We start from the raw sequence: 25,301 nt of genomic DNA on the forward strand, positions 1-25,301 counted from the left end.
TGTATGTGGGTCCTGGGATCTGAACTTGGGTCCACTTACTTGAGCTACAAGACATTTTACTGATTTAGCCATCTCCCCACCCACAGCCTCAGGCAAACAGAAGAGACAAAGGCAAAGGGGTGGAGAAGGAATTAGGAGATAAGAAGTAAGACGGACCACCTTATCCATGCAAAGCCAAGTCATTCTTAACACTAAATATTTCTCAACAGTAGACTGTAAGAGTTATACTTCTGGCCGGGCAGCATCAAGAGCTCTATGAACCCCCTGCCTGTGGAAACTGGTGACAATAATTTTTTAAAAACCAAACAAACAAAAAACAGGCCTTCTGAATTGGGCAGTGGTGGCACACACCTTTAATCCCAGCACTCTGGAGGCAGAGGCAGGTGGATATCTGAGTTTGAGGCCAGCCTGGTCTACAAAGTGAGTTCCAGGACAGGCCAGGACTGCACAGAGAAACTATCTTGAAAAACACAAAACAAAATGAAAAGAAAGGAAAAAAGAAAATAGACAAACAGAAATAAAAGAGGGATGGATGAAGAAAGGAAGGAAAGAAAACATGCTAAATTTTGATGAGTGGTATATATTATTGTATTAACTACTTTTCCAGTTGCTGTATTGCTGGCTAGAGTCACTTTGGAAGAGAGAGTCTTAATAGAGAAAATGCCCCTAACAGATTGGCCTGTGGGCAAGGCAGTGGTGCTTTTTTTATTTCTTGATAATTGATGTGGGAGGGCCCAGCTCACTATGGACCATGCCTCCCCTGGGCTAGTGGTCCTGGGTACTATATAGAAGACTGAGCAAGCCAGTAAGCAGCGTTCACTTCCAAGGCTGGACCCTCTCTGAGGATGGACGCATCAAGACTGTATTGCAAAGCCCTTTCTCATGTAGGGCTCCGCCCATCCCTGAGCATGCTCAGTTAAGGACTACACTTCTCTGAGCATGCTCCGTTTAAGATTAAGAAGCAGGCATGTCCAACCGGTATCCTGCCAGGAGAGCTGAAATGTAGTCCAACACAAAATCATAAAATTATACATTACATTTTTTGTAACTAACTTAATCGCAGGTTGGATGTGCCTGGGGGAATGTGTCTGAGCTTGGTTAGCCCGTACCACAAAGTTTTATCTAAAAATAAAGGACATTTTGAAGGTGTATTCTAACAAGAATCTGCCCTTGCAGGTGCCCACCTCACTGAGCAGACAACGTCTCCTCTGTTACAGGCTTGAGCCTCAGCAGGGCTCCCAGAAGAAGTGGGAGGAACCTTAGGAGGCAGGGGCCTAGCTAAAGAAATAGCGCAACAGGGGTGCGATTGTTCGAATTGCACCCTCTCTTTCTGCTTCCTGCCCACGCTGAGGTAAGATGCTTGCTCCGCCTACCCATGCTCCTGCTTCCCTGAGATGTTCAGCCTCCTCTTGGGCAACAGAGCCAATCAACTGCAGGTGGAAACCACTGACCCTGTGAGCCAAGGTAATTCGTTCTTCCATTCAAATCTCCTCATTTAGATAGTTGTTGTAGAGTGTAAAACCAACACATATTAAAATGCTCCGTTACAGGCAGAGGCAGGTGGATCTCCGTGAGTTCAAGGGCAGCCTGGTCTACATAGTGAGTTCCAGGACAGCAAGGGCTACATAGAGAGGCCCCGTTTTTTTTTTTTAAGAAAAAGCACTCCATTGGAACCACAACTGACAGAAAAAGAGTGTGAGACAAAAATACGGTGAAATGCCAACAAATAGAGAAAATATGGTAGCACTTGGTATCCGCCTGCCTCTGCCTCCCAGGTGCTGGGATTACAGGTGTGAGCTATCTGTCGTACTTGGTTCTCAAGATTCTTCTAATTTTATTCAGTTTTTTGTTTATTTTTGAGACAGCGCCTCCGTGGAGCATATAAATTTGAATCCCTATCAGAATAACTAAAACAGTTATTCAAGAAATAAGATTAGGGCTGGAGAGAAGGCTTGGTAGTTAAGAGACCTTGGTTCAATTCCCAGCACCCACATGGCAGCTCACAACTATTTGTAACTCCATTTCCTGGGGATCCAACAGCCTCTTCTGACCTCCATGGGTACCAGGGACATAAATGGTGCACAGATATATGTGCAGGCAAAATACCTATACACACAAAATGATTTTTTAAAGAAAGATTATTATTATTTATGAGAGAGGGAGAGGGAAGAGAGTGGAGGGAGGGAGGGAGGGAGGGAGGGAGAGAGAGAGAGAGAGAGAGAGAGAGAGAGAGAGAGAGAGAACATGCCTCAGCGAGGTTTCAGGGATGGTGCTCTAGCCATCAGGCTTGGTGGCGAGTTCCTCACCCACGGAGTCACCTCACTGCTCCAAAACTGACAGCTTTAAATGGTTTATTAGAAAAGAAGCATGCCTCAAGTCAATAACATAACATGTTCATTCACCTTAGAACCTGCTGGGAAAGAGCAAACCAAACCCAAGGCAAACAGAATGAAGGAACTGGTAAGGAAGAGGCAAAGTTTTATAGAGAAAACTAATGAGCGTATATAAACACAACTGACAAAATTTTAATCAAGTTGACTAAACAGTAAGAGAAATGTTGTAAATTACCAAAACCAGGAATGAAAGAGGGAGCGTCTTCCTCAGCAGAGCCAGGATGAGAGGAGGCAAATGAGAATCTTGGAGTGTGGAGACTCAGGCCCCAATGCTGAACAGGATCCGAGGGTGAACAGGCAACCTTAGGCTTTGCCCCCTCAGGGCCTCATCTGGAATCAGGAGTGGAGCAGAGCGCCACCTACAGGTCTGTTCCAGCAAAGTAGATAAAGTGGACAAATTCCCAGGAAGACAAAGTATGAAAATCCTAAGACCTAGGGAATCAGAATTGATTTCCAAGTAAAGAAAGTAAAGAGGTGAATAAGGACACTATAAAGAATTATCTAGGGGCTGCACATCAAGTTTCATCAAATATTTCCAGAAGAAATAATACAAACATTTCACAGACTGATAAAATAGACACAAACACTTCCGGACTCTAGAGGTCAAACACACCACAGGAAAGGCTGCCGCACCCCTTACAAGGACAGTCACAGAACCCCTAACAAAACCCACACACCAAACCAGCAACAAATAGTGAGGACCACATACCCCAGCCAAGTGGGGCTTATCCCAGCAGTGAAAACATAGTTGAATGTTTAAAAAATAAAAATCAACCACCAGGTTCTGTGCTATTGTCTTAGAGTTTCTATTACTATGAAGAGACATCATGACCACAGCAACTCATAAATGAAGCATTTAATTGGGGTGACTCAATTACAGTTTCAGAGTCCAGGCCATTATCATCATGACAGGGAGCATGGCTGCTTGGCCGTGTGAGGGCAGATGTGATGCAGGAGCTGGGAGCGCTATGTCTTACAGATCACAAGAAGTCGGCTATCTCTCTGAGTGGTACCCCAAGAATAGGAAACCTCAATGCTCACCCCCCACAGTGACACACTTCCCCCAACAAGGCCATGCCCACTAACAAAGCCACACCTCCTAGTAGTGCCACTGTGAGATTATGGGGGCCAATTCTATTCACTATAGGTATGTACCTGCAACCTCAAATATTTGAAAGGCTGAGGCAGGAGAATTTCAAGTTTGAGGACAGAGTGGGCAGCCTAGTGTGTCCTCAATCCCCAATATATATCCATTCATAAATTAGTAAACTATCCTATTTAAAAATCTTTATTCCCACACACCATAACAAATAAGAACAAAACACAACTGGGTTGGCCTCAAGCTCGGACTCCCCTGCCTCAGTCTCCTTAGTGCTAGAATTACCATCATCTCCTACACTGATGGTTATTTATAATTTCTAACCGTGAATCTGTATGTTGTTTTTATTCGGCGTTTTCCATGGATCTGCTTTCTTTCCTATGTCTGCCGATGTGGGACGCTGTGAATGGACGCCATTAGGCTCCATCATTCACATGAACATTCTTTTTTTTTTTAATATTTATTTATTTGTTATGTATACATTATTCTGTCTTTGTGTATGCCTGCAGGCCAGAAGAGGGCACCAGACCCCATTACAGATGGTTGTGAGCCACCATGTGGTTGCTGGGAATTGAACTCAGGACCTTTGGAAGAGCAGGCAATGCTCTTAACCTCTGAGCCATCTCTCCAGCCCTCACATGTCCATTCTTATATGAGTTTTAATGCTGTAGCTTTGTTGTGCCTATGAATACCTATGAATATGTGGTAGGAAAGAACTGGGGCAATGGCTCAGTCTATAAAGTGTTTGCACCGCAAGCCTGAGGACCTGAGTTCAATCCCCAGAACCCACATTTTAAAAGCCAGATGTGAAGATGTTGTAAACCCAGGGATGCAGGAACAAGTAGGATCCCCAGGGCCACCAGCCAACTTAACCTACTCAGTGAACCCCAGATCTCAGTGAGACACCAGCTTTAGATAAAGAAGAAGAGAAAGTGCACTGCCGCCGAGAAAGGACAGCAGAGCTCTTTACCCTTAGTCGTGAAAATAGTCTTAGCTATCCACGGACCTAGCCCATATAAAATATAAAAGTAAAGTCAATAGACCAGTGTACTGGGCTCAGGTGTTAAATTGGGTGGAACCAACACCTTTCCAATGTTAAATTAACCCCATCTGTCCAAATAGCGTGCCCATACTTACTCAGCCCTCCTTGTGTGCCCTTTAAGAGAGATGAAAGCATGCTCTCCTTAAAGGTCAAACGAGGTTTTTATTGCCATAATCGTAATCTCATGGTGCATTTTCCTTGATCTTTTATCTTATTTTCTATTGCGTATAAAAAGTTCGCAGGACAACGACCTGTCCCTTCCTTCCTTCCTTCCTTCCTTCCTTCCTTCCTTCCTTCCTTCCTTCCTTCCTTCCTTCTTTCCTTCCTTCCTTCCTTCTTTTCTTTTTGTTTTAATCCCACCCCTTTCTCAGTTTAGAAGTTCTGTTAACTCACTGATTCTTAGGGGTTTTCTGTGTAAGCATTTCGTTTCTCTGCCCGCTACAGGAAGGGAGCAGGAACTTGGGCGGGACCCCTGGAGGTTTCTTTCACCTGTTACCTGGGCCGGGCCAATAGCAGCGCGGGCCTGACCGTGAGCACCAATCCCGCTGCTGTCCCCCACCCCCCACCCCCGCCACCACTCCTCACTCCCCGAGCCCAAACCCTAGAGGAAAGGGAGCCGTTGCCCTTGGGAAAACTTGACAAGATGGCCCGGCGCTGACTGACTGGGCGCGCACGGTCCCCTGCAGCAGCAGCGCGGAGGCCCATGGCGGTGGCTGAGCTCTACGCGCAGGTAGGGGCGCGGGGACGCACCTGTGCACCTGCCCGGACGCGTGGAGGGGCAGAGGCCGGGACCAGCTGCGAGCTCGGCCGGGCGCCTTGCGGGTGGGCACACCCAATGGGGGGCCGCTGTTCCCACGTACCACCTGGACCCTTCCTCCTGCCACTGATGGAATCTGGGTTCCGCACTGGTGTGGAGCTTCGATCCAGCACGACAGGCTTCTGTAACCTTCCAGGCCTCCGGAGCCTGGAGAATTTCAGCAAGATTGGCCTTGCTTTCTAGAATGCTGGGTGCGCTTCCCTGGGCGGCGAGGTTCCTAGGGGGATTCCCCCTGGAGCTGCCTGGTCTGAGCACACGAGTGCTGTCAGGCACTCACTATCCCCTCTAAGGTGCTTAGCTCAGAGAGCACCTCCGACAGGATTGGCACTGAGCACTGAGAGCACTCTGGGAAACTTCCAGGGCTTAAGAGCTTCACTCGCGGCCAGGAAAGCTTGTGTAAAAATTGAACAGCCACGAAACTGATCCTGCTACACTGTCGTAGGGGACATTTAGAGCCCTTTAAGACAGAACTAGTGTGGATTCTGTTGGAACATTTTCCCACACACGTGAACTTAATTTAGCGGAGGGTGGCCGTGGGGCGGGGGTTATGGTTTGATTTTCGGTTTGGGTTTTGTTGTTGAGACAGTGTCTCGCTGGGTCTCTCCAGCTAGCCTGGAAATCACTACGTAGATCAGGTTGGCTTCAAACTCACCGAGTTTTGCCTGCCTCTGCCTCCGGAGTTCTGAGATTAAAGGTGTGGCCTCCAGGCTCCACCCTGTTTTTGAGACAGGTGCTTGCTTTATATCCCTGGTTCTCTGAAGTGAGAAACGTCAAATGGGAATTTGCTGAGGCCTTGGGAGTACAGGGGGAGGCCAAACTGAGGCAGAAGGCCCGCTCAACAAAGGTGGGGGCTTAGGAGGCTAGAAGAGCTGCCTCATAAGGGGCCCAGCCTTTCAGGGATCCCGATGGATCTGCAGTCCTGGACATGAGGGGTGGAGACAGACAAGGAGGAACTGCCCAGGGAATATTTAGACAAGGGACACACCAAGGATGACATGGACACTGGCATCTGTGTGACTGAGAGCAGGGTGTGTGTGGGTGGCATTAGAGCCATTAGGAGAAGGAAGTGTTTCTGTGAGAAGTCAGGAAGCACTTTTTTCTTTTTTTAAACCAGCAAGGGTGTTGAAGCAGGGAGAGGACTCCAGGGGACTGAGTGGAGGGTGCACAGCCGGGATGTCTCTAGGGAGTGGGCTTAGTCAGGGACTGGGGTGCCCTCTCCCGGGTGTGGCCACTGAAACCAAGACAGGAGCACCCCACTGCAAGAGGGCCAAGGCCAGGACAGAGGACTGCCTGAGTTCCAAGAGAGAAGCAGCCGCTGGCTGCCAATGGAAGAACCATCACAGAGAATGCAGGAGGGCTGGGCGGTCCCAAGAAGAGAGGTTCCCAGAGGGAGAGGGGTTCCCGAGAGAGGCCATGGTGCAAGAGGTGTAAAATGACCCACCTCCCACAGCAGCATGCCTGAGAAATATTCTAAGCAGTATCACTTGAAATCCCTTTGAGAAAACTGGTCTGACGAATCCCTACTTATAACCTTCATGAAGCATTTGTCACCTTAGATCCCAACCCTATCTCAAGGACCTGCCTCTGCATCCTCTACCAGCCTCCCCTTCTACCCCACCCCTTCTCCCGCTCCTAGCTGGCTTATGCTCTGCCAGGCATGTTGTCTATCCTTCCCAGCGTGGCCTACATGTTCGCCACTGGCTCAGCACACCCTTCAGATTCCATCTGGGCAGACTCTGAGACGCCCGCAGCCAGCCCTCCATCCAGCACCCTGTCCACTGTCAATATGTCCAACTATGTGTCCTCTCTGCTGACCATTAGCTTGTAAAGACCAGGGTGCGGTGAGTACACTCTAAATACAGACTCTGTGCACACATTCAGGAGTGGGTGTTTCTGTTTACAGCAACAGCCATGGGCAGGATGGTTATTTTTATCTTGCATGATAAAGTGGAATGTTTCTAAGTACCAGACATCATTCTCAGAACCTTCTCTCTATCTGAAATAATCTGAAGAAAACTATCTATGTGTTAAACCTTCAGACCCCATTCTGTGTGGCTCAGATCAAGGAAGTTTCCTTAGTTACACAGACCTGACAGAGTCAGATCCTAATGGCTCTCTATGCTCTGACCTGGGCCCCACCCTTACCATCTCCAAGGAACCTAAGCTTTTTCCCATACAGAGGACTCCTGGGAAGTCCATGTTGTCTAGCTACCTGCCCACACATGCTAATTTGTCTTATTGTTCTCTATAATAACTATATGGAACTAACCCCAATATCCATCAAGACAGAGAAAAGCTAGTCACAAAATCCCGCCCACACGATGAAGGACAGAGAAGCACAAGGATGCTGCCTGGGAATTCACAGCAGCATGGAACAAAGAATGAGAGCCCAAAACCCTATACATGCTGCAGCAACAAATGCAGATAGTTTGTAAGCAAATGACTTAAGACTGGGAGATTAGTTCTGCTGCCTCCAGAGACATCAGGGGGAAGGCCCTGAGGAAGGTTTTCAGATGTCACTCCCATAGGACCATGGCGTTGTCTTCCAGTGAACCCATAGGAAGAAAGGGATTCTCACTTGGCTGAGGGGAAGGGCCGTGAGTGAGCACAATGCACAGAAGTGAAGACAGTAGCCATTGCACACACCGCAGTGAGGAGTGGGGATGCTGCGGCCCAGGATCAGAAGGTGGGGAGGTATGCCGGGGAAGGAGAACATCTCTAGGGAGCCACCACTGCTGAGAAAGGCAGTAACCGAGAGCTGTTCCAGAGCCTTCTCCAGCCAGTCCCTCCCCTGCTGACCCTCAGTGTGTCCACCCTCACGGTGCTGTTGTCTTATACCAGCTGCTCAGCCAGGAGCCTGTGGGCTCTGAGATCTGACCTCCCCTGCTGCTAGGTTTTTGGCAGAGCTGGCCTGTGCTTTCCCCAGAAAGGTACGATCATTTGGTTGTGTGCTTGTCTTGACTGTGTGTGAAGAACTCACAAGAGAGATTGCAAACACCAGGGCAGGGTGGCTGTAGATACATGAGGAGCTCATGGGTATTTTCACAGTCGACTGGAACCCAGGGAGCAAGGTCAGGGGAAGTACCTAAAACTCACAGTCCAGGTCCCTGTCTCATACATGGTCGATGCTCATGCTAGTGACATTCCCATTTGGCCGTTCCAACATCCTTCTTCTTCTCCTTCAGTTAGTTCACCCACCATTGTCCGATCTGTGAGTAGTTCAAAACATTAAAAATGAGAAAGGGTCAACAAGCCAAGTGCCGACTTTCATTCTTTTCTGGTACGGTGGACCTGCGAGGCATTCGAATTTTTCTTGACCAGTCATTTGTGAAGCAGGCCACATGCTGTAGGGTCCCAAGCACAAAGGCAAGGTGATACACAGGTGGCACTTGGGTGCTGGCTGAGGAGGCGGAAGCTTTTGAAAGGCTTCAGTCAAACCTGTTGGGAGGGACCAAGGAAGGGTCCGCAACTAGGGACTCTGTGTGTTTGTCTGCTCATAGGTGTGCATGGCTGGGGTTAGAGGTGGGAGGAATATCAGGACAGGCAGGGAGTCAGGGGAGATCTGAGTGTTCTAGAAAGTGCTGGTGGTTTGTTGTGACTGCAGACATTGTAGACATGGTAGAGGAGTGGGCTAGCAGAGTGGCTCCCCGGCTGTTGGTCAAAATCTTGAGGACGACTTTCACTTTTTCCTTTTGCTGTGGTTACTATGGATGCTGATACTGACGAGGGTGTCTGTGTGTGCTCACCTGATGGTAGATGCTGATGGTGGATGCTGACGGTTGTCCGTGGCTGGTGAGTGCTGGGCTGCTTAAACATTCGGCTTCAGAGCACCTAGGGAGTGTTGGACAGGGACAGGCAGAGGCGCCACAGTTCTGAGTTCCAGCTGAAGAGCAAGGGTGCTCAGAGGGACAAGCAATGGCAGCACTTGCTCTATGTGAGCTGCCAAGGATGTTGAGGTCTGGTATCTGAAGGTGCTAGAGATGCAATAAGATCATGTGACTGAGACCGGGTGGTGGTGAGCACACCTTTAATCCCCGCACTCGGGAGGCAGAGGCAGGTGAATCTCTATGAGATTGAGGCCAGCCTGGTCTACAGAGTGAGTTTCAGTACAGCCAAAGTGACACAGAGAAACCCTGTCTCAAAACAAAACAAGAAGATCTTTACTGTAGTCTCAAAGATGCAGGTGCTGGGGCCATTGAGAAAGTAGCTGGGACTCTCCAAAAGCAGCTTGACTTTTCAGTCTTCCCGTTTCTCATTTAGTCTAGAAAGTCAAATTCATCTACCATCGTCCCACCTGTGAGTAGTCACATGGAGGGAAGGAGACTCCAGGGAGGGGCCACAAAGAGAGAGAGGAGGAAGAGAAAGGAAGTATGACATCATCTGTTTGCTTCAGGGCCCTGAGCATGGAGATTCCAGTCCAGGAAGTACAGGCATGGGATGGCCCCTGTCACTACACATCCCATGTCATTCTTCCGGCTACCTGCGTGGTAAATGCCAGAAGACCCCTCCCAGGTGTCTCACCTGAGCTTGGGACATGGGAAGACCTGGCATATTCTTGAGCCCATATTGCTTCCTCGATCTCTCTGGTCCTGGTTTCTCTTCATTCTCAAGGCCCCTTGGTAAGAAAGCCCACCAGAGGCCCACAGGCAGCCTTTTGGTTCTCGTTCCCACAGCAAGCTTGGCTGGCCATTCTAGGATGGAGCCCTCTGCCTCATAGGCCAGAAGCTCACAGGAGTCATGTGAGAGCCGATCACTCTGTTTGCACAGCTTGTGCGTGTTTATCCAAATGCTTCACTTCACTCCAGTGTGCTTTACAGCGTTGCCTTGTGGGTAGAGGAATGTGAGGAAGGAGGGACGGTAGATGGTCTGTGGGACTGAGTAAACTATAGTGTTTGCTTAGCAGGCTGGGTTTCCGGCGCAGGATTCTAGGCCTCAGACAGTGTGTTGATAGGGACGCTAGGACCAGTAGGTATGGTTACCTGGGACACCACGGTATGGCAAAGAAGAGGAAGGTAGTCATGTGCATTTTAATGCTGCCTGCTACCAAGTGAGACGTAGCTGGAAATGAATCCAGAAGTCACTAAGAGAGTGTGGGACAGTCAGATGGACAGCTTGTCAGGGTCACCCTCAGGGCCACACCCATTTAATTAGACAGGTCCAGGCAGGAGTCATAGGCCCTGCTGTTGGTCTTTTAAGGTTCTTTCTGGTGTGCTCTTGGGCTGTCTGGGTTTGAGTTGGCAAGTTAGTAAAATGAAAGAATTGGCCAGCACAGTGATCACACAGCAGCTCCTCTAGAAGTTCAAACCGCGGGGACCTCATCCTTCAGCAGGTCTCCCATCTGAACACCCCGACTGTCTCCCACCTCCCACAGCATCTGAAGTAAACCATCTGGAACTCTGATTCTGGCAGACCCTTGCAGTGGAACATTCCAAGGATACTTACGGCTTGAGGTTTTATAATGGCCAATTCTTGATATGTTGGGGTATTGTACTTTAATAATTTGTGGTTTATTGGGTTATAAAAAGCATCTCTAAGAGCCAATCTGAGGTAGGAAATGTGTGGTCATGGTGACAAAGGTGTGTGGGGTGGGTGTGGGTATATCTAAGAGGCGTGCCCATGTGTACACAAGGCTCCTTTCAGGCTCTTACAGGGCTGGGTCATTGCCTGATGGTTTCTGGGGTAGTCCTCAATTCCCATATTCATTCATTCATTCTCTCCCCCCTCCATATTGCATTCAGTTAACTGTTGGGGGTACATGCGTGCTATGGTGCATACGTGCAAATCAGAAGAAAATTTCAGACTCGGTTCCCTCCTTTTATCACATGGATCCCGGGGATCAAACTCAGGTTGTTAGGCCTGGTGGGAAACACCTTTATCCGCTGAGCCATCTTGCCAGCCCTGTTCTGTCTCTTCTTATAGGGGCACTATTCCTACAGTCCCATCAGATCAGGGCTTCCTTTAGGATTTCATTTACCCTCTAAGGCTCCAGTCTTCAAACAGTCACATCAGGGACCAAGACTTTGATGCACAAATTCTGTATGTCACAGTTCAGTAATGCAGTAGGATTCGCTCAGCAGCTGAGACAAGCGCACCAGTAGCCTACTGGGAAGAGAGCAAGTGGAATAGTTGGGCTTCTGCCTTTCCTGAGGTGGGAATCCTTGGCTACTGTTATGTAAACCACTGGTATCTGAGCAATAGCCAAATGTGGTGGTCCTGCCTGTAATCCTTGCCCCAGAAGACTGAGGCAGGAGGATTATCAGTTTCAGGCCAGCCTGGGAAACATGCTGAGACCCTGTCTCTAAATAAGAACAGTCCGAGATATTGCTGCTGTAACAATCTTCCTTAGTATTTTACAAAGTTCATTTACTTGCTTGTTTTGTTTTAGGAACAAGGCCTCATGTATCCCAGGCTGGCCTTGATCTCACGATGTAGCCAGAAATGACCCTAAATTCCTCATTTTTCCCCCTTTTCACCTCCTGAGTGTTGTTTATTCATGTCTTGTTTATTCAGTACTGAGAATGGAACCCAGGCTTCGTTCATGCTAGGCAAGCACTCTACCACTGAGCCACATATCCAGCCCCCAAATGCTTTCCAGTACATATACTTACTTAGCACCCCTGTGGAGTGGATTTTGTACCATTTTATGGGTAAAAAGAGGGGGTACAAGAAATTAAATAAGTAGTCTATTGGTAGATGACAAACTCCTCTGTCCGAGTCTTGTAGAAAGTTCCCAGCTTCAGCTAGGGAACTCTAAGATGTCGTCCCCGCACCCCCTCCCCCCCAAGCTTATAGTTTCATGGTGTATTTATGAAGCTCTGGAGTTCTGCCGCCTACAAAACCAGGTCGGTAAGCCTGGCTGTGCATCGTAGATACCCTAGAATTTATCTCCTCACAGCAAAAAAGGAGGTGAAAGTATTCTGAGGAGAAGGTGTGTGTGTGTGTGTGCGCGCGTGTGTGTGTATGTGTGTGTGTGCACATGCACGTGCTCACCGTATAGAGGTCAGAGGTCTACCTGTCATTCCTTGGGAGCCATCACCTTGTTTATTGAGACAGGGTCTCACTGGGAGGAACCAGAGCTCACCGACTGACTAGGATGGCAGACTGATGGACCTCAATTATAAACACCTCACCTGGCTTCTCACAGGGGTGCTGGGGATTGACCAGGTCCGTGTGTTATCATGGCAAGCACTTTACCCACGGACTATCCCCTAGCCCCGACTGTCTTCTTAATGTGGGGATTGACCCAGTTGACAGAATAAATGGGGATCTAATGGTTCATGTTTGGGGTTCTCAAATATCGAGGTTAAACCTGTCTCATCCTGTGGTCAGTACAACAGGGTTTGGATCCCTGATCCTGAAGAAGTGTGGAAGTCGGCTGAAATCGCAAAGAACTACAGAGCTGGTGACCGAGTCCTCCGACTCCTGCTAGAGGATGGAACGGTGAGGGGTCTCTTCTGCTCACGATACAGAGTGACTCGGGGACAGAGCCCAGAGGGACAGTGCAGGCAAAGGAGAATAAGACACAGCAGCCCCACATCCAGGGAGGCCAGCTCGTGCTGAGGATCTCCTGATGCCCTCCTGTGCCCTCCTGATGCCCTCCTGTGCCCTCCTGCTGCCCCGCACCAACAGCCCATCTACAAGGGGCTCCGTGACAGTCACAGATCCGTGTCTCTGCTGTGTTCAGAGTGCTCAGCGTGTTTACTGAAACCCATCAGCCATTTCGGTTCGTGGGTCTCACTCAGTAGAGACGGACAGGCAAGGGACTTGGAGGGAAGTAGTTTGACCCCAAGGCACAATCCAAGTGGCAAGAGGGAGCTAGATCTCGGGGAGAGGTAGGAAGTGTGGGAGGAGAGTGGTGAGCTAGGAAGTCAGTCTAGGGTGCACAGACAGTGTAAGGGTCGGGAGGCTGTGCGGATGGTACAGAGACAGAGTCTGCAATGGTGGGGAAAAAGGCAGCTCAGACTTCAGCCAAGACTCCGGTGGGATGTGCTTCCGTGGAGTTACTGCCAGGGGCCACTCCAGTCTTTTGATGGTACAGCTACTGAAGATTTTGTATCAGCTTTAAGAAGTCACCCCTCTGGGTTCACAGCCAAAGCTGACTTTGTGCTTTTTTTTTTTTTAAATTTAACTTTATTTCATGCTCATTGGTATAACGATGTCAGATTCTCTGGAACTGGAGTTACAGACAGCTGCAAGCTGCCATGTGGGTACTGGGAATTGAACCCGGTCCTCTGGAGGAACAGTCAGTGCTCTTAACCACTGAACCATCTCTCCAGCCCCAACTTTGTGCTTTTAGACTCAAGTGTTAGATGCAGAGCTGGACCAACCATTTGTGCTCGGTTGGATCAGGGGTGGTAGTTTGGGATTTGCCTATAAACATTAAATACTGGAATTTACAAAATATGCATAGAGACACCCCATGCTCCTTCAGGCATCTGGTCCTGGATAACAGGCATTTCCGGAGATCTCAGAAGTTGCAGAGATGGAAGGGTCATGCTCTGGGGTCAGGCATACTGCTTGCTGAGTCTAAACCCCTTAATTTCCACACAGAGGAAAGGAGCTGACATCTGTTGCTGCCTCAGGCCCTGAAGGCCAGACTGTCCTTGTGTGTGTGTAGGGATAAAAGAGCACAGTCAGGGTGCTGCCCAGGGACGGTCCCTGTGTGTGCAGAAGGATAAGAGCACAGCTGCAGGCCCTGAAGGCCAGGGACCGTCCTTGTGTGCACACACAGATAAGAGCGCACAGTCGGGGTGTGCTCTGCAGAGGTCCCACTCAGTGGCTCCCTGTAGCTCTTCTTGAGTGCTGCAAGGGCTTCTAAGTACCTCCGGCAGCCGACTGGGCATGAACAGGTGGCTGGGCCCAGGGAGGGAAGCCTTGGGACGGCAGCTGTCTGTGCATTAGCGAGCTCCAGGGCCCCTGGCCAGGGAGGCAGAGAGAATGGCAAGCAGCCAGCACCTCTTACCTTAACCCTTCTTTATACCTGAAGACAAAGATGGCTTTGTGTAGAGAATGTCACCTCTGCCTCTACTTGACAATCTCCTGTTTTCTCCTCCCCCAGAAATAGATCCCTCCCCCCCCCCCACCATGTTACAGCTGATCTCAAAATGAGATTGTCACATTAAAACAGAAAAATCGAAGCACGGAAACTACAGACTCCATGTTAGGGTCTCATGTTGATATTGTTCTCAAACACAGCATGTAAGGATTAGGGCGTGTGCTGGCAGGGCTGACTACACAGAGACCTTGATGAGGGTCAGCTGGATCTGGCCCAAGGACTCAAGTTCGGTGTCCTGAACTTTCCCTAGCTTCGCTCCTGGTGCACAATTGACAGACACACAGGGTCAAGCCCAGTGGATGACGTGAGGTGCTGAGGGAGTGTGACTGTCTTCCCAGCCTGTCTTGTTCAGTGTTCACCTGGCCAGCCATGCCCTCCTCAGCAGGCGGGACTGAAGCATCTACTGAGCACCAGGAATGAAGGCCTAGCATTTACCAGGGCACAGCTGGTCCAGGACCAGGCGTCAAGAGTGGAAGCTTGGGAATGGCTAGCCTGCCTCCACGCCCTTCCCCTCTCTGGCCTGAGCATCCCCCAATAGTAAAACAGGAGTGGAGGCATTGGGAGGCTGTTATTCCTGAGGGGGAGTCCAGTCTTTCACAGTCTGGATGCCATGAGGGACCCAACATCCTCTTCCTCTGCTCAGCAGATGCCTTGGAGAACTCAAGGCTTAGCTCCTACGAAAGAAGGGCCAGACTGGGGAGGTCATTCACCCACAGTTGAGGATGACAGGGATAGCCCTGGCACCGACTGCCCCGTACAAGGCCTCCTTCAGACACTTCTCGTCCCCCAGTGTGCCAACTGAGGAGACGTTTGGTAGCTTCAAAGCCACGAGGCACCTTAGCCTGGGCTTTCTCAGAGACAGCATCTTTCTCATTGTGCATTCCCATGGCCCCTGTGGTGGACACAGGGTGGGGGCCGCTGGATACCTGCTCATTGGCTTCTCATCCACCTTCATTACAGCCTCTTCAGCCCTGAGGACCCCTTCACAGAGGCGGGAAGTCAGGTGAGGGGGGTGACTTGCTGTATGGCACACAGTCAGACTTGCTCTAAGACGACACACAGTCAGACTTGCTCTAAGACACAGTCCTTACTTTGGTCGCAGTTTTTCATTGCCCAGAGTCAACTACGAGGGTTATCTGCTTTCTCCTCTACTAAACATTTCTAAGACAGGTGTGGTGACACTCACTTGTAATTCCAGCAGTGCTGAGGCAGGAGAATAAGAGGGTTTGAGATCAGCTTGGATTACCTAGTGAGACCTTAACTACTGAGTCACCTCTCCAGCTCCCACAACTCAAGAGCGCCTGCTGCTCTTACAGAGGACCCGGGTTGACATTGACAGCTCACAACCATTTGTAACTCCAGTTCCAGGGGACCCAACCCCCTCTTGTGACTTCTGCAGACATTGTATAAATGTCATGCATATACACACAAGCAGGCAAAACATTCACCCCCAATATACCCCCCATAAAAGATCAATTAAAAGTAAAAATAAGCAAAGATTAAACCTTGTACCTTTTGCATAATGAGTTAACTAGAAAACCCCTAACTAAGAGAACTCCAGCTAGGAACCCCTAAAACAAACAAGCTACTTAAGAGCAGTACAAAGAATGCACCCATCTGTGTAGCAAAACAGTGGGGCGAGTCCTGCGTAGAGGTGAAAAGCCTGCCGAGCTTGGGGATAAAGAATTCAGTTCAGCTTTAAGTTTACCATAAGAACCTACAACCAAAATGTAAGCTTAAATTTTAGCCGCAAGAGGGACGGCTCTTCAGGAATGGAAATAACCTTTTATTAGCGAATAAACATCAAAGCCCTCAGACCATTGTTGGCCTAAAAGCAGCCACCAATAAAGAAAGCATTAAAGCTCAACACTACAACACCTAAATTCCACAAACTATAATAACCTCTTAAAAAGTTGTGGGATGTTGTTTTGGTTTGGTTGTTGTTGCTTTAGTGTGAGAAACGCCTCTGTGGGAGCTGGAAGGAGAAAGGAGACTGTCTAGTGGAAGCACCCAAGGTCCTCTGTTTCAAAGAGTTTAGATCTGTCTTTGTTCACAGGAGCTGGATTACCCTGTTGACCCGGGGTCACTGCCTCCGCTTAGGAACCCAGACATCCTTGTGGGTGAGAATGACCTCACAGCCCTCAGCTACCTCCACGAGCCGGCAGTGCTGCATAACCTCAGAATCCGCTTTGCAGAATCTAAGCTCATCTACACCTACAGCGGTAAGGAGTCTGAACCCGGCGGTCTGCTATCTGAGCGTCCCAGGCAAGCTGGCTGCCGTGTTTATGCAGAGTGTGTATGAAAAGAGGCATTTGTGTGGGGAGACTCTCTCGTGGGAACAGAGATGGGCTATGAGGAAAGCAAACACCATGGGCTTGTGTTTGAGTCTCTCACCAGATCCCACACATTTATTACAGGCTGGGACATTGTTATTATTGCATTTATATTGGGAATTGCAAAAACACAGTTCATCTCCCATGTGTCACCCCATTCAGCCATCAGAACAGACCATAGATGAAGGTGACTTGTGAAATATTAGTTAAAGATGTTTTACATTCTTTTATGCTGTGGAACATTTGTTTAATAATGCAAAGATGTGTTGCATTCTTTTATATTGCATTTGTTTAACTCTGTAAAACTGTTATTTTGCCTGTCTAAAACACCTGATTGGTCTAATAAAGAACTGAATGGCCAACAGCAAGGCAGAAGAGGGCTAGGCAGGGCTGCCAGGCAGAGAGGATAAATAGGAGGAGAGGAAAGAAGAGGGAGGAGCGAGAACAGGAGGACCCAGGGGCCACACAGCTACATAGCCAGCCACAAAGTAAGAAGGAAAGAAACGTATATAGAACAAAGAAAGGTAAAGCCCAGGGGCAAATGATGTATGGGATAATTTAAATTAAGAAAAGCTGGCTAAAAATAATCCAAGCTAAAGCCAGGCATTTGTAAGTAATAGTAAGTCTCTGTGTATATATCTGGGAGCTGGGTGGGAGACCCCCAAAGAGCAAAGAGCTAAAAAACGAACTGCAGTGACTGTCAGGTGACCAAAATTCAGAGCATTCAGTGACCTGACCCAGGTCGAGCAAAGGCTTTAGTAAGTGGCAGGACGGGCCTTCAGGAAGGCATCCAGGGGGACGGTGTCTTTGTTTTCTGTTGCTATAATAGAGTATCTGAGCCGGGCCGTGGTGGCGCACGCCTTTAATCCCAGCACTCGGGAGGCAGAGGCAGGCGGATCTCTGTGAGTTCGAGACCAGCCTGGTCTACAAAGGGAGTTCCAGGACAGGCTCCAAAGCTACAGAGAAACCCTGTCTCGAAAAACCAAAACCAAAACAAACAAACAAAAAAATAGAGTATCTGAGACTGGTTACCTACAGAAAGCAGAAGTTTGGCTCATGGCTCTGGAGCTGTAATGCCCAGTAGCATGGTTTCCAACACCTATGAGCACCTGGTGAGGGTGTCCCAGTGTGAGACAGAGCAGGTGTGCACACTCCAGCATCTCGCCCATCGAGACTGCTGTGGGTCCCCATCCTCGGGACCTCATGATGTTAACGATTCTCTGAAGACCATCTCCAGATGCTACTCACATGGGAAGAGGGGTTAAGTTTCTGACCCACTGACTTCTGGGAGGACAGCAGCGGATGGGGCAGGACACCAAAAGCAAAAGCCCACCATCCTGACTATGTTTCATAGCCTGTTTGCATAAGCATCAAGAGACGGACATACAAAGAAGTGTATTCAAGCAGGGTCTCCCACCAAGGAGCAGATGGGGTAAACCCCGTGAGAGTCTGGTGACCGTGCCTCTTTCCTCAGGAATCATCTTGGTGGCCATGAATCCTTACAAGCAGCTGCCAATATATGGGGATGCCATCATCCATGCCTACAGTGGACAGAACATGGGTGACATGGACCCACACATCTTTGCTGTCGCGGAGGAGGCCTACAAGCAGATGGCCAGGTAGTGTGCTTCCAGGCTGGCCTTCCTCAGCTCTCCCAGAATCCCCTGCATTGGCTCATCCCTCATAGTGAGACTGTGAGGCTGGGGGTGGGGTGCTTTGTTGGATAGATGCCTATAATGAACAGCAGGTGACAATCACAGGGTGGCTGGCCTGTCTAGGGACTTTCTGGTTTTATTCTTTGGTGGTAACATGTCCAGGCTCCCAGTTTCCCTGCAGCCTGTTTGGCCGGAGGAGGACTAACTGACTCTGCACTGTAAGGTACTAATGGTTTATGGTTTGGTTTTTATCTACTTAAGGAGGCAGAATTCATTGCCAGATAGGCACAGGTTTGAGCCACAGGCTTGACTTTTAGCCTGATTTCATCACTTTGCTTTTCATAACCCTGCAGAATTCTGATTTTGCTACTGAACATTTACATAAATCCTCCTGTAACAAGAACACCAGGTTCACATTTCCAGCATCATCTTCATACCCTTGGGACCGCCTGCCAGATTCCCCCTGGCCCTGGAATGCTGTCTACCTCTGGGTGGGTTAAAGGCAGAGCTGGGATTTGGGCCCAGATATTCTTGATTCCCATGACTGTCTTTGTGTGGTTCTATTGCCCTTGACTATAGGATACTGGAGAATAAAAATACCCTCCTGACTTTGTCAAACACTTTACAGAATTTCCACCCGTAGTGACCTTAGGTTTGCCACACTCCTGCGCAGTCCATTGTGCTGTTGTCGTTGCCCCCGTTTAGCTTTAGAAGCTGGGGTGTGGGCTTCACTGTGCACCACGTAATTCCAGGTATAGCAGCTGCATGGTCCTCGTTCCTGGACCAGGCTCACTAGTAGGCTTCTGACAAAGGAAGCCATGACATCAACAAGTCATGTTTCTCTCCCACAGGGAAGCCTGGTGGACCATCTAAGGCTAAATTTCACCTCTTTCAAATCATCAGAGACTGAATGATCCCCAGCTCCCCTGTCCCTTGAGTGAGACCCTTAACAACAGGGCCCATCTAGTACCTGGCCATCTCCTCCTTATTCTAAGTCACATGGATCAAGAGGCGGGATTGTCCTCCAGGAGACAGAGCCCCACAGAGCAACACTGCTCATGGGGCATACACACATGGCTGAGAAGGCTGGCAAACCCTTTCACTAGGCAGTAGCTCAGCCTCTAACAATGGGGTCATGTTCCCAGGAAGGAGGAAAGGATGGAAGTCTGTGCTACACCAAGGTTGCTTCCAACCACAGCACACCCTGCCTCTGGAACTTTCTGGCTGCCGAAGGCCTCCCAGAAGCCCCTGAAATCCAGTCACATGACCAACATCTGAGGTTACAGTCTGGCCATCAACAGAGTGAGGTCAAGGAAACTGCAGGGCCGTGCCAGATTACAGCTTGAATCTGTGTCACAGGAACAAATTAAGATAAAGCAGGTTCATGGTACACTGGCTTGGTGCTGGACACAGCCCTGTCTTTCCTGAGAGACACAGGTCTGGCACCTTTCCAGAGTCTCCCCTCTCTTTTGGAATGAAATGACCAGGGACTCTAATGTCACCACAGGGTGTGTGTGTAGTATGCCCCAGGTCAACGCCTGTGAGGCCTGAGTTCCCGTCTCACACAACTGTAAAACGGATAATTATGCCTTTTGTGACGCGAAACTGAGAATGTATGTCAGGAGTCCACCCAGTGTCTACCACAGAAGCGGTGCTAACACCACGCGGCGTTATACCACCATAGTCCTGTGGCTTGAAAGCTCAAGGTATTATTTTTAAAATATCTACATTATATAACAGTGTGTAGGATTATAGAACACATATGTCCCCAAATATATTTTGAGTCATTGTTCTTAAAATAATGTCAGTAGGATGTGTAGGAATTGCTAACAGGGATTGAGAGAGCTGTCCTTAGAGCCCCTTGGAAAGCTGGTCTGAGCCTGGCTAATTTCGGGACAGCTCACTCTTCCTCATATAAACATGGCTCTCTATACCTAAGCTTACGCTTTATAGAAGCAGCGTGTTCTATACTGAGAACCGGCTTTCCTCCTAGAAGACTGAACTCCCAGTCCTCAGGGAAGTACAGAACCCCTGATGGGTGGGTTCCAGGTAAACAGAACTTCACAGGTCCCAGGAAATCCATTCCCCGAGGCAGGAATGTGGCAATTGTGGCCCAATGTGGGACAGCTTCTGGGAAGTCTATCCCTGGTTTCCTACTTCACACCATGGCTCCTCCCTGAGTTCTTTGGTGTCGTGGACCCTAGCCTTATCCTTCGAGTGATTGCTGAACTTGGCCTTGGTCTTGGGGACCTCAAGACAAAGGGACAAGGGACATACCAGGAAACAGTGGGTGCTCTCTGTGACCACATATAAGAAAAAGGAAGTTCATTAAATATTTAAATCTGTGAGACAGTTCCCTGTCTTCCAGTTTGCCAGACCTTTTTCTAAATTAGGTAGACAGGCAGACAGATAGGGCCTTTCATTTTGCATTGATTTGTTTTTGTTGTTATCTGTTTTCTTTTATTTGAGACAAGACCTCCTGTAGCCCAGGTTGGCCGCTAACATCCTATATAGCTGAAGGTGACCTTGAACTTGAAATTCTCCTGCTCCTGCTTCCTCAGTATGGCACCCTGCCCTGGTTTATAGGGAGCTGAGGGTCAAACCCAGGGCTTCCTGCATGCTAGGCAAGTGCAGTCCTGGCTGAGCTCCGTCTCCACCCCTACTCTCTTCTTTTTCAGAGACAGATCTTGCTGTGTTGCCCAGACTGGCCTTAAACTATACCGCCTTCTTAATAGAGAAAGATTAATGTTTCTCAGCATATCTCAGTGCATCTCTCGTGTGTTGGTTTTAGGAACAACAGAAACCAATCCATAATCGTGAGTGGGGAGTCGGGAGCTGGGAAGACTGTGTCTGCCCGCTATGCCATGAGGTACTTTGCCACTGTCAGTAAATCCAGCAGCAACGCCCACGTGGAGGACAAAGTCCTGGCGTCCAACCCCATTACTGAGGTGGGCACTGCAGGAGTTACTAAGGGCTGGAGGCTCGGGTAGGGGGTAGCTCTGTAGTGAGCTGTGCTTACTGATATAACTCCCTGCCTCTAAAGACCAAAGAAGTGAGTGTGCAAGGAGCAGAATACGGATTCTGTGGTAAGGGTGGAGGAGGTGAGGCAGAGTGGTGACTGCCAAGGTGCTCTCTGCCTGCAGCACTGGGCATTGAGTCAGCAGATCCGAAGACCCCAAGCACGTGCTGACATCCCGGGGCACTCCCCGGTCACAGCGCTCTGAGTGCCCTCCAGTCAGCAGCCAAGCCATCCATTCTCACGCGGTTGTTATTCCGTCTAGAGTCTTGGGAGGGAACTGTTTGCGCTTTGGAAGTCTAAAGTTGGTCATAGAGTCCTGACGGCTTACACCTGGGCATATGCTAGCTACGTTCAGACTCTTGCTCCCTTCTCCAGTGGGGCAAAGTCACACAGAGCACCTCAGGATGAGCAGACCGCCCTGTGAGAGAAGAGAGACCTAGATTGCACGGGGAAGGGACCCCAAGGCCAACGCTGTATACCTTACAAAGTGAGAACAGGATTGCAGAGAATGGCCCTGGCAATGCGACCTGTGACCCCCCGACCCTCCCAGAGCCCTCTTCCCTATCTTCCAAATCAGAACCTTCAGGGACTTCCACTGCCTGCTTCGTTTAAGCCATTGTGGGGCAGTATCCAACATAATGGAAATAAGTAAGGCCTGGCCTTTAAGATCAGGGTTCTGTGCTAATAGAAGCATGTCTTTCAATGAAAGAACCTTACCTAGAGAGAGAGAGAGAGGGAACTGAGCGAGCCTTAGGTGCACAGCTAGAGGCACAGACTGGCACGTGGAGACATCAGTCACCATCTATAACAGCAACAGGAAGGCAGGCCAGAGGAAGGGTCCTGTGAACTGCCCAGCGAATGACTGTAGAGCTATTTAAGGTTTGTATCCCCACCAGACTAGAAGCTCCATGAAGGTGGGACCACATCAGCTAGTTCCCTCTTGCTGACCAAGCCCCTGACTCACAGTAGGTACACAGCAGATGTATGAGTTCAGTCTCGGGACGCACATGGTAGAGAACGTCCTCTGACTTCCACACATGTGTGTGCATGTGCACACACACATACACAAAGTAATTTTTCAAGGAATCATGTGGATGTGGGAGGAAACATTCAGTCCACAACAGCAATTAGTTCCCATATCACAAGTAGAGGAAGACATGGAGAAAGAAGCTAACGTTTATGGACATCTATGGAAAGTGGAAATGGACCGCAGGACGGTGAAGCCCAGAATCCGTATTCCTCCAGACTTCCCCAGCCCCTGGTCCCTCCACAACCTGACCAGTCTCCGTGCTTGAGATAGGATTGTCAGTGATTAGCACTCCTGTAATTAGAACCCCTTGTTCTAGGCGGTCGGAAATGCCAAGACTACCCGCAATGACAACAGCAGTCGGTTCGGGAAATACACGGAAATCAGCTTTGATGAGAGAAGTCAGATCATTGGTGCCAACATGAGAACATACCTCCTGGAGAAGTCCAGAGTTGTCTTTCAGGTAAGAATAAAAGTATTAAGTCCCCTGTTCCCAGCTAAAAACACTGCTTACGTGCATAGACTCAGACAAGCAGTGAAACGTGCGACCTGAAAACACAAGTTTGGTACCTTTACCCTTTGGGTTCTTGATCTGTTCTCTTGTTTTCAAGACAGGGTTTCTCCGTACAGCCCTGGCTGTCCTGGAACTTGCTCTGTAGAGCAGTCTGGACTTAAACTCATAGAGATTCCCCTGCCTCTGCCTCGCAAGTGCTGAGAATTAAAGGAGTGTGCCACTGCCCAACTTGTTCTTTTTCTTAAAAGCAACGTTGATACATAGATAGAATCTCGTGAGTTGTAGAATTGAGAATAAAGGTGCTGGTTTTTTTTTAAACTTGAGAAAAAAAGAAAACCCTTAAAGTTCAAAGGCAAGAGTATCTTTCTCGAATACAAACACTGAAGCAGGCAGAGCTGCCAGCCTGGCTTTGCTGTTAGTGAGAGAGAGGATTAGAGCTGTAAGTGGGGACAGGGAGGGAGAAAGGCTTTTCTATGAGTAAAATGGAGAAACTTCTTAAACACATCGGCCAGAGCAACAGGAAGCTTGAGCAGCCCAATGGCATCTCAGAAGTTTCTGCTCATAAAAATCACACTGTTCCTTAGCATGGGGTATTTTCATTTAACCATGTTTTCCAGACCATCAGCTTGAAGATCATGCCCCCAGTTCTTACTCAGTGACTGCCAGCTGTGAGCTGGCCGTAGGAAACCGTGTCCATCCCCAGGGAATCAGCCAGCCAGCCTGGCATCTAGGGGCCACAAGTGAAAACCCTGGCGTTTTTGTCAGTTAAGGGATTGGTGCATTCCGAACCTTCCCTGGTGGGTTTTTTTTGTTTGTTTGTTTTTTGTTTTTTTGTCAATTAAAGAGTTGGTGCATTTGGAACCTTCCCTGGCGTTTTCAGCAGTGAAGGGGTTGGTGCATTTGGGACCCTTCCTGGCATTTTTTGTCAGTTACGGGGTTAGTACATCCAGGACCTCTTCTCTCTTTTGCAGGCAGAAAATGAACGGAATTACCACATCTTCTATCAGCTCTGTGCATGTGCGCAGCAGCCGGAGTTTGCGCATCTTAAGCTAAGTATGTGGCGGGTGGCGGAAGAAAGGGTTCATCTCTGAAGGCATTTAAATTCTTAGTTTATTAGCACACAACTTAAAAAACCATTTTCTCTACAAACATAGGGTGGGCTTTAGGGCTGAAATGAATGTATTAAGAAAATCAGTTGGGCCAGGCGGTGGTGGCACAAGCCTTTAATCCCAGCACTCGGGAGGCAGAGGCAGGCTGATCTCTGTGTGTTCAAGGCCAACCTGATCTTCATAGTGAGTTCCAGAACAGCCAGGACTACACACACACACACAAAAAAAAAACCTGTCTCGAAAAACAAACAAAAAAAAGAAAGAAAGGAAGGAAGAACCAAAAGGGAAGGGAAGGGAGGGGAGGGGAGGGGTGGGGAGGGGAGGGAAGGGAGGGAGGGAGGGAGGGAGGGAGGGAGGGAGGAAGGAAGGAAGGAAGGAAGGAAGGAAGGAAGGAAGGAAGGAAGGAAGGAAGGAAGGAAGGAAATGTGACACCATACATTGATAGTCTCAACATTCAAAAAGCAGAGGCAGGAGGATTACTACACGTTCAAGACTAACCTGGTCTACATAGCAATTTATAGGCTACCTAGGACTACATAATAAAATATTTCTCCACCCCTCCAAAAAAGGAAAGGAAGAATGAAAAGAGAAAAGGTTCAGGATATATATAATATTATTTTTTAATAATTTATTTTTTATTTAATGTGCATTGGTGGTTTGCATGTATGTCTGCTTGAGGCTGTCAGAAGCCTTGGAACTGGAGTTACAGACAGGTGTAAGCTGCCATATGGGTGCTGGGAATTGAGTCTGGGTCCTCTGGAGGAGCACCCAGTGTTTCTCAGTCGAGTGCCCTCCGAGCATGCATGGAGCCCCAGGTCCAATCCCCAGCTTATAGCAGACTGGTATATATATGTCTATAATCCCAGGAGAGATGGAAGCAGGAGAGTTAGGGATTAAAACAAGGGTTTTACACTTGGCCCCGCTTTTATACCCCTGCCTTGCTGGAAATGCGGGACCCTGAATGAGGCCTTCATCTTCCTGATTCTCGGCTTCTGTTTTTTACAACAGACTCGTAAAGTGCTTGATAGTGCCCATTAAGTATGAACTTCCTTTCCTGTCCCTTCCTTCTCCCCACTCCCATCTTTCTCCCTCTCTCAGACAGGATTTTATGATGTAGCCCAGGCCAGCCTTGGACTTAGCTCTGCGAAGTGGGGGAAAGCCACCATGCCTGACCTTTCCTTATTTCCGATAGCCATGTATGTCCAGAATTCTGAGTTGTGGGTAGAATTAATTGTCCT

General features: G+C 48.9%; 1 protein-coding gene across 2 annotated transcripts in view; it reads left to right on the forward strand.

Moving 5' to 3' along the window:
* Positions 1-5,179: 5,179 nt before the first annotated feature.
* Positions 5,180-25,301, forward strand: part of Myo5c (myosin VC) — a 78,182-nt gene continuing 58,060 nt past the window's right edge. For both annotated transcript variants that reach the window (XM_057767867.1, XM_057767868.1), the window contains exons 1-7: positions 5,180-5,264; positions 12,681-12,791; positions 16,463-16,628; positions 18,214-18,358; positions 21,186-21,342; positions 22,760-22,903; positions 23,926-24,007. In XM_057767867.1, the coding sequence (XP_057623850.1) occupies positions 5,238-5,264; positions 12,681-12,791; positions 16,463-16,628; positions 18,214-18,358; positions 21,186-21,342; positions 22,760-22,903; positions 23,926-24,007 (832 nt within the window). In that variant the 5' untranslated portion in view covers positions 5,180-5,237. The remainder of the gene's footprint in view (positions 5,265-12,680; positions 12,792-16,462; positions 16,629-18,213; positions 18,359-21,185; positions 21,343-22,759; positions 22,904-23,925; positions 24,008-25,301) is intronic.

The sequence above is a fragment of the Chionomys nivalis genome, chromosome 4, assembly GCF_950005125.1.
Source record: "Chionomys nivalis chromosome 4, mChiNiv1.1, whole genome shotgun sequence".
NCBI lineage: Eukaryota > Metazoa > Chordata > Mammalia > Rodentia > Cricetidae > Chionomys > Chionomys nivalis.